Source organism: Haliotis rufescens, unplaced genomic scaffold (genome assembly GCF_023055435.1).
Source record: "Haliotis rufescens isolate VD_foot unplaced genomic scaffold, xgHalRufe1.0.p SCAF_1, whole genome shotgun sequence".
Taxonomy (NCBI): domain Eukaryota; kingdom Metazoa; phylum Mollusca; class Gastropoda; order Lepetellida; family Haliotidae; genus Haliotis; species Haliotis rufescens.
Window position 1 is genome coordinate 56,304,732 of NW_025963779.1, and position 12,633 is coordinate 56,317,364.

Consider the following 12,633-nt stretch of genomic DNA (forward strand, 5'->3'; position numbering starts at 1 on the left):
CATATGACCTATTAACTTTATTAATTTGGAAAAAGTACGTTGATCCTTAACTTTCTTTGAGTAGTATAGTAAGAGGCGACTAACGGGATCGGATGGTCAGGCTCGCTGACTTGGTTGATGCATGTCATCGTATCCCAATTTCGTGGATCGATGCTCATGATGTCAAGAACTGGATTTTCTGGTCTAGATTCGATTATTTACCAACCGCCGTCATATAGCTGGAATATCGCTGAGTGCGGCGTTAAACAACCAACAAACAAACTCTTTTGCACTGAAATTTGAAATAGACATCATTACAATTGCTCGCAAAAGTGTACTAATAACCTTTACTTCACCTATCTAGGTGTGACCGTGAGCCTCGACAACCCTAAGGCTGGCTACGGCAGAGTGGACATCTCCTACGACGGTGTCAACGGCACCATCTGCAACAACGGCTGGTCGGACGAGGAATCCTCCGTGGTGTGTCAGATGGTGGGATATACAGACGGCCGGGCCATGAACGCTGACGTCCAGCCAGGGTCAGGGTCGGTGTGGCTGAGTAGCGTCACGTGTGGTTTCGGTGACGATTCCTTGTTCAAATGTGACAGCAAGGGCTGGGGGAAGAGCACTGACCAGTGCGCTGACCATCAGAACGATGCGGGGGTCCGATGCTACAGGAATGGTATGTCCACATAACCTGTTGGTCCAAATTTGTACATCTAGTAACACGAACTTGAAAATTAACATTTATGCCGGCGTCTGAAACGGGTGTTTCTTTAATTACAAGTTAAAAGCAACTTTTGTATCATGTAGGAACAGGGATATTTGTATACATTATTCTGTGAACTAACGCGCCTCAGTAAAGTTGCGTCCCTTTTGAGTGCCAGGATCCTGTGCTCTGGCCTGCTTATGGTGCTTATTTTGTCAGCACCATACTCGTGCTCATGGGTTTTACCCGCATCACTTTCCCCCTACATCAAGCTCATACGCCGTGAAATAAATGAAATACTGTTCAAAGCGACGTTAAACCATACGTACTCACTCACTCACTAAAATCGGAAATAACTTCACCCCTTTCAGTCCGCCTCACCCCCGGGACACACAGCGTGGGGGTGGTTCAGATCTACAGCCGAGGACGCTGGGCCACAGTTTGCGGAAGAACCGGTTTTGATAACAAGGCTGCGAAGGTTGTGTGCACGGAGCTGGGCTTCAAGAACGGCCAGGCTCTCCCCCTGGGGGTGTTCGGCCGGCAGAGAATGGACAGCGTCCGGCCTAACATCACCTGTAGCGGTAACGAGACGTCGCTGTTAAACTGTGACTATGACAAGTCGTTGACAGCAACTTGTCTACCCTACAGCATCTCCTATGCGTCGGTGGCTTGTTATGACACTGTTGTCGGCGGTGAGTTCAGTCACTGTCATACTGATTGTTTACAACGTTTATATATAGTCGGATAATAGGGAGCAGAGTCCGACAAAACAGAACACTGCTTACAAAGTTCACATCACTCTGTATATACTTGTATTGTGTTTTCAGTTTTGTCTTCGGGACTTTCCAAAATGTGTTGACGGGGCGATCGGGTAGCCTAGTGGTTAAAGCGTTCGCTCGTCACGCCGAAGACCCGGGTTCGATTCCCGACATGGCTACAATGGGTGAAGCCCATTTCTGGTATCCCCCGCCGTGATATTGGTGGAATATTGCTAAAAACGGCGTAAAACTATACTCACTCACTCATTAAATGTGTTAACACGAAACTTTTAGACGTATGTAACATTGGTCATGACATACACGTATTGAACATGATTCAATGAACAATTCAAGGTAAATTTGAGATGTGTGTAATATGGATCATGACGTATTGAACATGATTCAATGAATAATTCAGAAAGTTTTCAATGAAGCAAATGTTTCAGAATATATTTTTGTTAAGTTCATTATCCGTTTATGAGTACCTGTTACATCATAATCAAAGGGAGATAAGCCTTGAGATTTTTTATTGAGATCAATTCCGATGACGTTATCAAACCCGGAAGACATTGCTGATTCTTTTTATGTCTGGTCCAGGCTCAATCATTTGACCGCCCCCTTTAATGGACGTGGAATATTTTCTTGGGTCATCTGTATGGCGACCTGGACAGTTACTGACGTAGCAGGACGTATAGGTCTTCAGAACAACCCTTGCTTGTCGTAAGAGGCGACTGACGGGATCGGTGGTCAGGCTCGCTGACTTGGTTGATGCATGTCATCGATCGCCATTGTATGGATCAATGCTCACTGCATTGTCTGGTCCAGACTCGATTATTTACTGACCGCCGTCGTGTAGCTGGAATATTGTTGAGTGTGGCGTTAAACAACAAACAAACAAACAAACAAACAAACAACATGTACTTATCCATTTTACAGAACACTTGTTGTCATGTCTAACAGTGATTCGTGATTCGTTCTTGTGCTGCCGTTGTTACATGACGATAAGTACTCATGAGACATTGACGTTTATATATAATGACTCTCATATGTACGGGCCAAAACCTTATTCATTCACTGCTTCGTTCCTCTCTTGGAATCCGTGGTAGATTAATCAAATTCTAGGGTAGAATTGGTTCCCTAGTAATCTAGCAGCCTGTGTTCTTCGCAAAAGACGACACAACATATCGGGCGGTCATGCTTGGTGACTTAATTCGTTGACCGGGTGTCATCGTATCCCTATTGCGTGGATCGATGCTCATGACATGATTCACTGGATTGTTTGCAGGCCGCCGTTAAACCCCTTGAATATGACCGACTGTGGCATTAAACAGTACTCATTCATTCTGGGAGGCACGGGTGGCCCAGTCGTCACAGGCGCCACAATTCGCTGTGCAGAGTTGCGTCCCATGGGCGTGCCAGAAACGTACCCGTGCTCGTGGGTTTCACCAGCTTTGTAAAGTTTGCATCACTTCAGGCTTTCCTCCCACATTAAGCTGACAAGCCGTGATATGACTGGAATAAAGTTCAAAGCGGTGTTTCACCCAACTCACTCACTCACTCAATCACTCACTCGGGGGGCACGGGTGGCCCAGTCGTCTAAGGCGCCGCGATTCGCTGTGCAGAGCTGCGTCCCTTCATCTTCCCGAGGCAAGTGAGTTAACTGACTATGAAAGTCCAGTTTCCACTTTTAAAGTCAGTTAACTCTCTTGCCTCGGGAAGATGCGTCCCTTGGGCACGCCAGAAACCTATGATTGTGGGTTCGAATCCCGGTTCGCCCCGATTATGTTTCTAGGTTTGTCAGCACCATACCCGTGCTCGTGGGTTTCACCAACGTTGTAAACGTCTGAGACCTGCATCACTTTCGGCTTTCCTCCCACATTAAGCTGATACGCCGTGATATAACTGGAATAATGTTCAAAGCGGTGATAAACCCAACTCACTCACTCACTCACTCATTCTATATACTCCACAGGCGACAAGTACAAGCTTGAAGGCGGTAACATAGAGACTGACCAGGCCTCTGGGAGACTTCGGGCACGCAAGCATCAGACATGGGGTTACGTGTGTGACAAGTACTGGGATGACCACGACGCCAACGTCACGTGTAAGGAGCTCGGGCACACAGGAGGAATAGCTTACAGATATGCTGGAAACTATGCAGGGCCGTTCTTCATTAGTGAGATCAACTGTGACGGCAGCGAGAGCAAACTGGAGGATTGTCCGAAAGGACAGGAACTCTGCACATCACTGCAGGCTGGTGGTGTGCTGTGCTACAGCGGAGAAGGTGAGTGTCGATGTGTGGAGTATTAATTAGAACAAAGTAGCCCTGTTTATCCTGATGATTGTACCGGTCAGAATAGGCCCATGTAGCCCAACCTATCGTCAGAGAAGAGAAGATTAATGAGGTTCGGGTGGATACAGTGTGTGAACTGGGTGATTGTACGCCGTTGTACCAACGAGTGTTGCTCGTGCTATCAACCCCTAGTTCCATCATTTCCTGGCCGCGGTGATGGAACTGGAAACTTGCTGACTTCCGAGTAACACAAAGTTTACTCACTGACCCTAATGATCATTCTTCGTTCCCATGGCTGGTTAATCCGAACGATCCGACATGGATAGATGTAGGGGGTTATTGGCTAACAGGTTTCTGGCTGAAGTTCACGCCGAATGCCCGGTTTCGATTCCCCACAATATTCAATGGCTGGTGTCCCCCGTCGCGATATTGCTGGAATATTTCCAAAAACCATACGCACTCACTCATTTACTCTCTGAAGTATGGTGCAGAATAAACATCAATTTGCTATAATAAGCGATGCCTTTCCGAGAGTTAGTTTGTTTGTTTGTTTTCTTGTTGTTTTTGTGTTTGTTTGGCTTTGTTTTGTTTGGGTTCTATTAATTTTCTTTTAGGTAGGGAAGGTGGTGGGGGTAGGGGATGGGTGAGCAAAGAAAAGTTCGAACTAAGTAAGAACTGGTTTTCAGTCCTCAAAGCGTTTCACTTACAAGTTCAGACTTTAATTGTAATGTCTCTTCACCCCAGCTCCAAGGCTTCAGTTCTCACCAAGGGGAGGTAAGCATGGCCGTCTCGAGGTCATCATCAACGGCGAGGCAGGACGGATTTGTGGCAAACGCTGGGACGACAACGATGCCACAGTGGCATGTTCGCAGCTCGGCTTCAATGACGGCGTCGCTCTTAGGTAAGTACAGCTCAAGACATCCTCCCTGGAGACTGCATTTGAATATTCTCCCCGGGATGCTGATCATCTGAGCCTACAAATGAGGATTGGGTGGTTACAGTGCCTATCCTGGCTAATTGTGTGTTATCAACCGATTGAATCTTTGTTCGTAGTCAACTTGTCAGTTGGGAAGCCTGATGGTTAAAGCGTTTGCTAGTCACGCCGGGTTCCATTCCCCAATTGGTTAAATTGTGTGAAGCACATTTCTTGTGTCACTTGTCGTGGTATTGCTGGAATATTGCTAAAAGCGGTGTAAAACCATACTCACTCACAACACGTACGGCCAACCAATGTTTGCTGGCCCAAACTCGATTATTTGCAGGCTATCGTGCCCCTTAGTCGTGCCAGGATCAGCTGCATATGTGTTGGAAATCTAGATCTGCTCCGATCAGCAGTGTTCCTTGCCATATCAACACCGCACACGCGATCGAGTGTCACCAAAATTGTACGCCTGTACCAATTGGCTTACACCGTGATGGCTGACATGTCGTTCATAGGGTCGTCTCATTCAACTGACTCACATATAATCGTTTATCCCCTGTTTTAGATACCCCAAGGATAGAGGGGCGGTGTACATGACTCAGCTCCGATGTTTCGGTAACGAGCCGTCTTTATTCCGCTGTACAAACTCTGGTTGGAAGAACGTCATCAACGAAGAGGCGTGTGTTGAGGACGCGGGGGCCTTCTGCTTCAGAGACGGTAAGCAACATAACAGGTTCTCATTCTTTTGACTTATTAAACACACCATTCATCCTGGGAATGTGGAATGTTAATCTAGATTGATAGATCACCTGGCTGTTACTTTATTTGGTTGCAGCGTTGTCTCTTGTTTTGCTAGTCCAAGGACACGGTGGCCTAGTCGCAATTCGCAATTTCCCTTGAAATCTGTCTGTGGGTTCGAAACCCTAATTAACCCTAATGATTTTTCTAGGTTGTAAGACAGTACCCATGCTAGTTGCTTTCACCAAAGTGGTAAACATGTCAGGCCTGCACACTTCGGGAGCTTGCCCCACATGAAGCTGGCACACCGTGATTTAACTGAAATATTGTTCAAAACAGGGTTAAACCAAACTTACTCTCCAACTATTCGTCGGGCGGTCGGGTAGCCTAGTGGTTAAAGCGTTAGCTAGTCACGCCGCAGACCCGGGTTCGATTTCCAACATGGGTACAATGTGTTAAGGCCAATTCTGGTGTCCCCCGCCGTGATATTGCTGGAATATTGCTAAATACGGCGTAAGACCATAGTCACCCACTCAAACTATTCATCATATACTACTCAAGAAGTTTTAATAATCCAATTCGTTCACATTACTTTAGTTAATCTGTCATGACATGACAGATTAAGTAATTACATATAGTACTATGACTAAAGACAGGACCCGTGAAGATCCGGGTAGAATAGGGGTAAAAGGCGAATATGCTTGTCGTAAGAGGCGACTAACGGGATCGGGTGGTCAGGCTCGCTGACTTGGTTGATGCATGTCATCGATCCCAATAGCGTGATGGATGCTCATGATGTCAATCCAGGGTCGATTATTTACAGACCGCCGTCATATGGCTGGACTACTGCTTAGTGCGGCGTTAAATAACAAAACAAACAAACAAACTAAAGACTGAATCGGATGTTCTTTAACTTATTTTGAGTTGTATATAACCTAACCACGTCATGTTTCAGTGCGTGTCACGGAAGGGTCGGTGAATCAGTCGATGGCTATGGGCAAGATCAGCATGCTGATAGGAAGCCGATGGCACATGGTGTGTGCTGATTCCTTCGACCAGGAAGATGCCGACGTTGCCTGTAGGAGTCTGGGCTTCTCCAGGTCGAAGATCTTGAGGACGTCCCGGGCCACCTACAACCCCAACTACATCACCAACATTGAGTGCAAGGGCAATGAGAGCAGTCTGGCCGCCTGCAAGTATAACAAGGGCCAGTGTCCATACAGCGTTGGTCAAGCAAGGGCCATCTGCTTCTCGGACACGCAACAAGCAGGTGAGTCGGACATCAGAAGGTGTGCTGGTCATTTCGATGTACAGTAAACTACGGTTATAACGAACTCAAAGGGACTATTAATTTTAGTTCGTTATAACCGTAGTTCGTTATAAGTACATATACAGCATGACTACAGCAAGTAGTCGGGACCAAAAAGTAAGTTCGTTATATCCGTCAGTTCGTTATAAGCGTGTTCGGTATAACCGTAGTTTACTGTATATCATAGAAATGTGAACATGCACAAATAATTTCACTTTTGAACAGCGTCTTATTGTTTGAAAACCAAAACAGCGTAAACATGTGTCAATATTAACTTTCCAACGCACATTAAGCTGAAACGCTGCAATGCAATTGAAAGCGGCAATTTAATGTTACACCCAACTAATTCAGTTCACACAATACTTGCCAACATTTAAATAATGTAAGCACCATGAATCATGAAATTAATACGATGGTGAAAAGAATGTGAAACTGCGATTCGACAGTCTTGGTTTATTTGGTTAATGGTTAACGCCGCACTCAGCAATATTCCAGCTATATGTCGCCGGCGATCTGTAAATAATCGAGTCTGGACCAGCCATTCAACTGATTGACATCATGAGCATAGATCCACGCAATTGGGATACGATGACATGCATCAACCACGTCAGCGAGCCTGACCACTCGATCCCGTTAGTCGCCTCATACGACAAGCAAGGCTTTCTGAAGACCTATTCTAGCCCGGATCTGCAGGGGCCCTATTCGCAATAATTTGATGCAGTGTGACGCAATTATCCTATCATGATTTGCAGTGTCATATAACAAACGCTTATACGATTGGGTACCGAAAGTACATTGATGAATTATTTGTTTGTATTAGAGACGTATTGTTGTAATATTGTTCTTATATACCTACCTAAGCTTTGTTATACAACATATACGAACCTGATTTTTTGCGATTACACTGACTGGGCATGTACTTTGATAATTCAGGAACAAAATACCACGTACAGAATGGCTTCAATGGCCGCGTGATCGTAGAACGATATGGCCTGAATGGAACTATTTGCGAGGAAGGATGGAGTGATGTGGATGCCAATATTCTGTGTAAACAGTCGGGATTTGCAGGGGGTGTAGCTTTCGGGACCCCCCGGAATAGCACATTTGAGCTGGTGTGGTACTCCGACGTCAACTGCACCGGGGGCGAAGCTTCCATTGCTGACTGCGTGAAGAACGACACTGTGTCCAGATCTTGCAGAAACTCCGCAACCTCGGCTGGAGCCCTGTGTTACAAGTCAACCGGTAAGTGTATGGAGCATGGCAGTGCTCTGTTATATGTATGGGGGACAAGTAGATGCAGAGTTGTGTCCCTTTGTCATACAACGATCCGCCCTATAAAAACCATCACTTGCCCTTTCCGTAACCTGCAAGCCGTTCGATTTGTCTGGAAGGACAAGAGTGGTCAAGAATGTCGTTAAGTCAATCTAATCTTTACATTTTACATGTATATTGCATTTGAAATCTGATAGCCCTTGACACTTTTGTGAATATTCGAAGTATGCATGGATGCATCAGTGGTGGAGGCCATGCAATTCATGTAGTTGGGTCGGGATCCGCTGATTGCGGGTTCGAATCCCATATTTTGATCCATGGTCTAGTCAGCACCGAACTTCACCAAAGTGGTTTAACGCCTAACCTTCATCTCACACACCCTGATACAACTGAAATATTGTTCCAAGCGTAATAACTTCTCCCTCACTCGCCCTCTCACCAAACAACGTCAATTCTAGTTTGCAAACAGTGGTTGATCTCCAAATATGAAAAAAATCATCCAATACTGGCTCCCACAGGAGATATCGCTTGGATGAGATCAAGCGATATCTACACTGTAGATATCGCTGCAATGAAATTACATTACAATGCATTGCAGACCATTGTGACGTCACTGGTTACCATGACGTCACAATCAAATGCTATCACTAATGGCTCTGCTACTGAAGCTGTTTGCAGTACTTTTTACACTGAAGACACTGCTAATTACTGTCTACAAATTGAAAACGTTGAAAGAATGATGTTGGATGATAAATAAAATCTCACCCTCGTGTCTTTTGATATCAAATATATCAACACTCGTTGATAAAAGTGGCAAAAATACTCGGCAAGCCTCGGATTTTTTCCACTTTTATCAACTCGTGTTGATATATTTGATATCAAAAGACACTCGGGTGAGATTCTCTATTTGTCTGTTATATTGTATTTGTAAAAAATATTAACATACAACACTTAAACGCATTTCCTCAGTTTGATGTCGTAAGATCTTCGCACTGACGATGGGGTAGCCCAGCGGATTAAGTGTTCGCTTGTCATACCTAGGGCCCGGGTTCGAATCCCAACATTGGTACAATATGTGAGGCCAAATTCTGTCCCCTGTCGTGATAGTGCTTGAAAATTACTACAAACGCAACTAACTGATCTTCGCTCCTTTTTCTAGGTATTCAGGTGAAATTGTCCGATGGCGGCAAAAACTTCGGGCGGGTTGAGATCTCTTATGACGGAGTTTGGGGCACAATTTGTGACTATGTCTGGTCTAGATACGACGCACGCGCCCTTTGCCGACAACTGGGCTTTGTGGAAGGTATCGCTTACGCTCAGTCCCGGTATGGGCGTGGTTCTGGACCGGTGTATATGGATGAGATGCGCTGCCGCATTAATGACAAGTCGATCTATGCCTGTCCTAATCGCGGCTGGAACAACAGCGCCGGTTACTGCCACGACCACGACAACGATGCAGGCGTTTACTGCTTCCCCAGAGGTGAGTCACCTTTTCGCGCACATTTGGTGTCATAGTGATTCATGAACACATATGCTCATGATGAAGTCAGAGTTGTGCAATGGATTCTGCCTTCTGTAGGGATTTCTTATGAATGTGAAAAGGGTTTTGTCGCTTTTATATAAAACGCATTTGTGTTTCTTATGCTACAGTTGTTTGGGTAGCCTTAGGCTAAAACGTTTTCTTGTCACGCCGGAAACCTGTCTTAAACTCCCAACATGCTGACGCCCCTGGGTATTTCCGGGTTAGAATTGGTACACAAGGACATACTCTGGTCGTGAGAAGCAACCAAATGCATTGGGTGGTCAGGTCGATGACTTGTCATATATCGCAACGGCCTGGATCTTTGCTCGCAATATGTTTGTTTGTTTGTTGTTTAACGTCGCACTCAGCAATATTCCAGCCATATGACGTCGGTCTGTAAATAATCGAGTCTGGACCAGACAATACAGTGATTGTCACCATGAGCATCGACCCACACAAGTGGGATAAGATGACGTGCATTAACCAAGTCAGCGAGCATGTATACTATTTACAGGCCGCAGACACATAAGTGAAATATTGTTAAAAAACAAACAAACAAACAACATTGGTGCCAAGGGCAGATCCAGCATTTTTTAAAAGGAAGGGCTACAAAATATCAAAATCCTGTCTCAGTCAATTTTACTGCCTCCACTACATAATACATTTGGTTTTTAAAAGTGTAGGGGTGGGGGTTGGGGAAGCTTCATTTTGATCACTGCTGTACAGTGAGTATAGGTAAGAAAATGGTTAAGGGGGCATAAATTTCATAAACTCTTTTGAATGTTGGATCATTGATATGGTTGTGTTTTTGCACTCAATATATATTTGAAGTGGCAAACGGGTCTTGGATTAGCCTAGGCTAAAGCAGTTTTTATTTGACCTGACATCTAATGTATACTTATAACATCAACAAAGACATGTGGTGAAGAACGATAAGTGAGATAAACGAGAACGCCATCTCAATTAGTCTGGGGTGGAGGTGGTTAATTTGTTCGCTGATCAAACCAAATACAAGGGTTCGATTCCAAGCATGGATGCAATGTTTGAAAGTATTTGTGGTGTCCCCCCATCAAATATTGCTATGCACATGTAACGACCTTACACACTCTCTCACTCTTGTTATGAGATACTATCTACAATTAACAGTGCGCCTCGAGCCGAAACCAGAATTTGGTGGATTAGAGATTTGGACAGGCTACTCCTATGGCCTTGTCTGCTCGGCGGGATTCACAGACACAGAGGCCAAGGTCGCCTGCCGCCAAATGGGTTATCCAGACGGAAAAGCACTCTGCTGTTCCGCCTTCGGTGATGTGGGCAAGTCCATTGCCATAGCTGACCTCAAGTGTACTGGAGAAGAGGCATCTGTGATGGACTGTACCCATACCAAAACCTCCATCTGCAGCTCCAACCATTACGCATCTGTCGTCTGCTCCAATGTCACTGATACCTCAAATGGTGAGTACAATTTAAGGATCACACAGGTTTGAAAAGACCCTGAATTTGAATCTGCCTTAATGTTCAATAAAATGCTTTAAGAAATCTAGCATTTGACTACCGTCACTTTGTTGTTTAACATGATTATAAATTATAATATCATAATATTTTTGTGATAATGAATGATTACGTTCGTAGCAGGTAGCAAAGGATTGATCCAACTCGACTGATATACAGTAAACTTCGGTTATAATGAACACAAAGGAACAACTTATTTTAGTTCGTTAAAACTGTAGTTCATTATATATACCGGGTATATATATATACAGCAGATGACCAGGACCTGAATAGCAGTTCGTTATATCCGTCAGTTTATTATAAGCGTTTTCGTTATTAACATAGTTTACTGTAAATGATATTTAAGCATTTGTGTGGATTGAAATAACTTCAATGTTTAGTTGCATATGGAGGCGGTGAAATAAGATAAGATTGTCCAACCTCAATGCCTATGACATATTTAAACTTCTGTCAGTAAAGGTGACGCTATAGGATTGGAAACCTCTGTCATTTAATGAAGACACCTTTCTGTATTGTTTCTGACAGCATACATCGTGAAGCTCGACAACGGGACATCCGGCAGAGTGGTCCTCCAACACTTCAGCCACGACGGTCTCATATGTCCTAATGGATTCGACGACAACGAGGCCAAAGTCGTGTGCAGAGAGATGGGAATGACCAATGGCGGATTTTCCTACAAACGAATTAACAACAATAGACGGAGTTTCGTAAAGGAAATACGTTGGATGACAAACTTGAACTGCACCGGTACAGAAAACCTCTTGGAGACCTGCCCTGGGATCACGTGGAATCAGATTAACCCATGCGACAAACGATCAGACGCAGCAGCCTTCTGTTACAGATCCCCAGGTGAGATTTGTTTGGAAAGGTGAGGTAGCCTAGAGGTTTGAGTGTTCACAAAGGCGTAAAATGTGGACAATCAGTGAAGATAATTTCTAGTGCTTCCAGACGTGATTTTGCTGGAATGTTGCTAAAAGTTGGCGTAAAACCCAATGCTCTCACTCACTTAGGGGTGAATGTGGGCTAAATAGGTTTTGAATACCCTATGCTTGTTTTAAGTGCCAATTAATGTAGATTGCCGATTACAGGATATGTTCTGGCTGATATTGTCATTGTCAACCACTGGTTTGCCTTACTTGGTCCATCTTCCTGAGGCAAGTGAGTTAACTGCCTGTAAAAGTCCAGTTTCCACCCTTGCCGTACTAGGCTGGAATTTCCAGGCTCGATCGTACGGCCACCAGTTGCTATTTCAAGTTATGTCCTTTCTGTATCCCTCCTACTGACCAATCCGATTCCACTTCTCGTATCACTTGCAATTGCTTCAAACTAAATAGGGGCACCAAGTCAAAACAATCTTGAAGTTCTATATTGTAATAAAACAGGCCCTACCTCACGAAGTGCATCAAATCATTTGAGCACCTTGATTAATAACATGAAAAGATTTGCAAAATATCTGTCTATGCCCAGTTGGCAGTACACATACTTTGCAAATCCTTCAGTTGACCAAAATCTGCACGTTGAAATCCATGTTTTTTATGAACATGATGTCTAGTTTGTTACGCTAATGATAGAACTATGCATAGACTCGTTTGTCCGGCCAAAATGTAACTCCGGAATTC

General features: G+C 44.5%; 1 protein-coding gene across 2 annotated transcripts in view; it reads left to right on the forward strand.

Annotated features, from left to right (window-relative positions):
* The window catches only part of LOC124131528 (deleted in malignant brain tumors 1 protein-like), a 104,600-nt gene that overhangs the window by 61,520 nt on the left and 30,447 nt on the right, over window positions 1–12,633 (forward strand). For both annotated transcript variants that reach the window (XM_046494827.2, XM_046494828.2), the window contains exons 9-18: window positions 344–661; window positions 1,060–1,380; window positions 3,419–3,730; window positions 4,484–4,640; window positions 5,227–5,378; window positions 6,355–6,669; window positions 7,642–7,950; window positions 9,140–9,460; window positions 10,649–10,957; window positions 11,540–11,863. In XM_046494827.2, coding sequence (XP_046350783.2) covers window positions 344–661; window positions 1,060–1,380; window positions 3,419–3,730; window positions 4,484–4,640; window positions 5,227–5,378; window positions 6,355–6,669; window positions 7,642–7,950; window positions 9,140–9,460; window positions 10,649–10,957; window positions 11,540–11,863 — 2,838 coding nt within the window. The remainder of the gene's footprint in view (window positions 1–343; window positions 662–1,059; window positions 1,381–3,418; window positions 3,731–4,483; window positions 4,641–5,226; window positions 5,379–6,354; window positions 6,670–7,641; window positions 7,951–9,139; window positions 9,461–10,648; window positions 10,958–11,539; window positions 11,864–12,633) is intronic.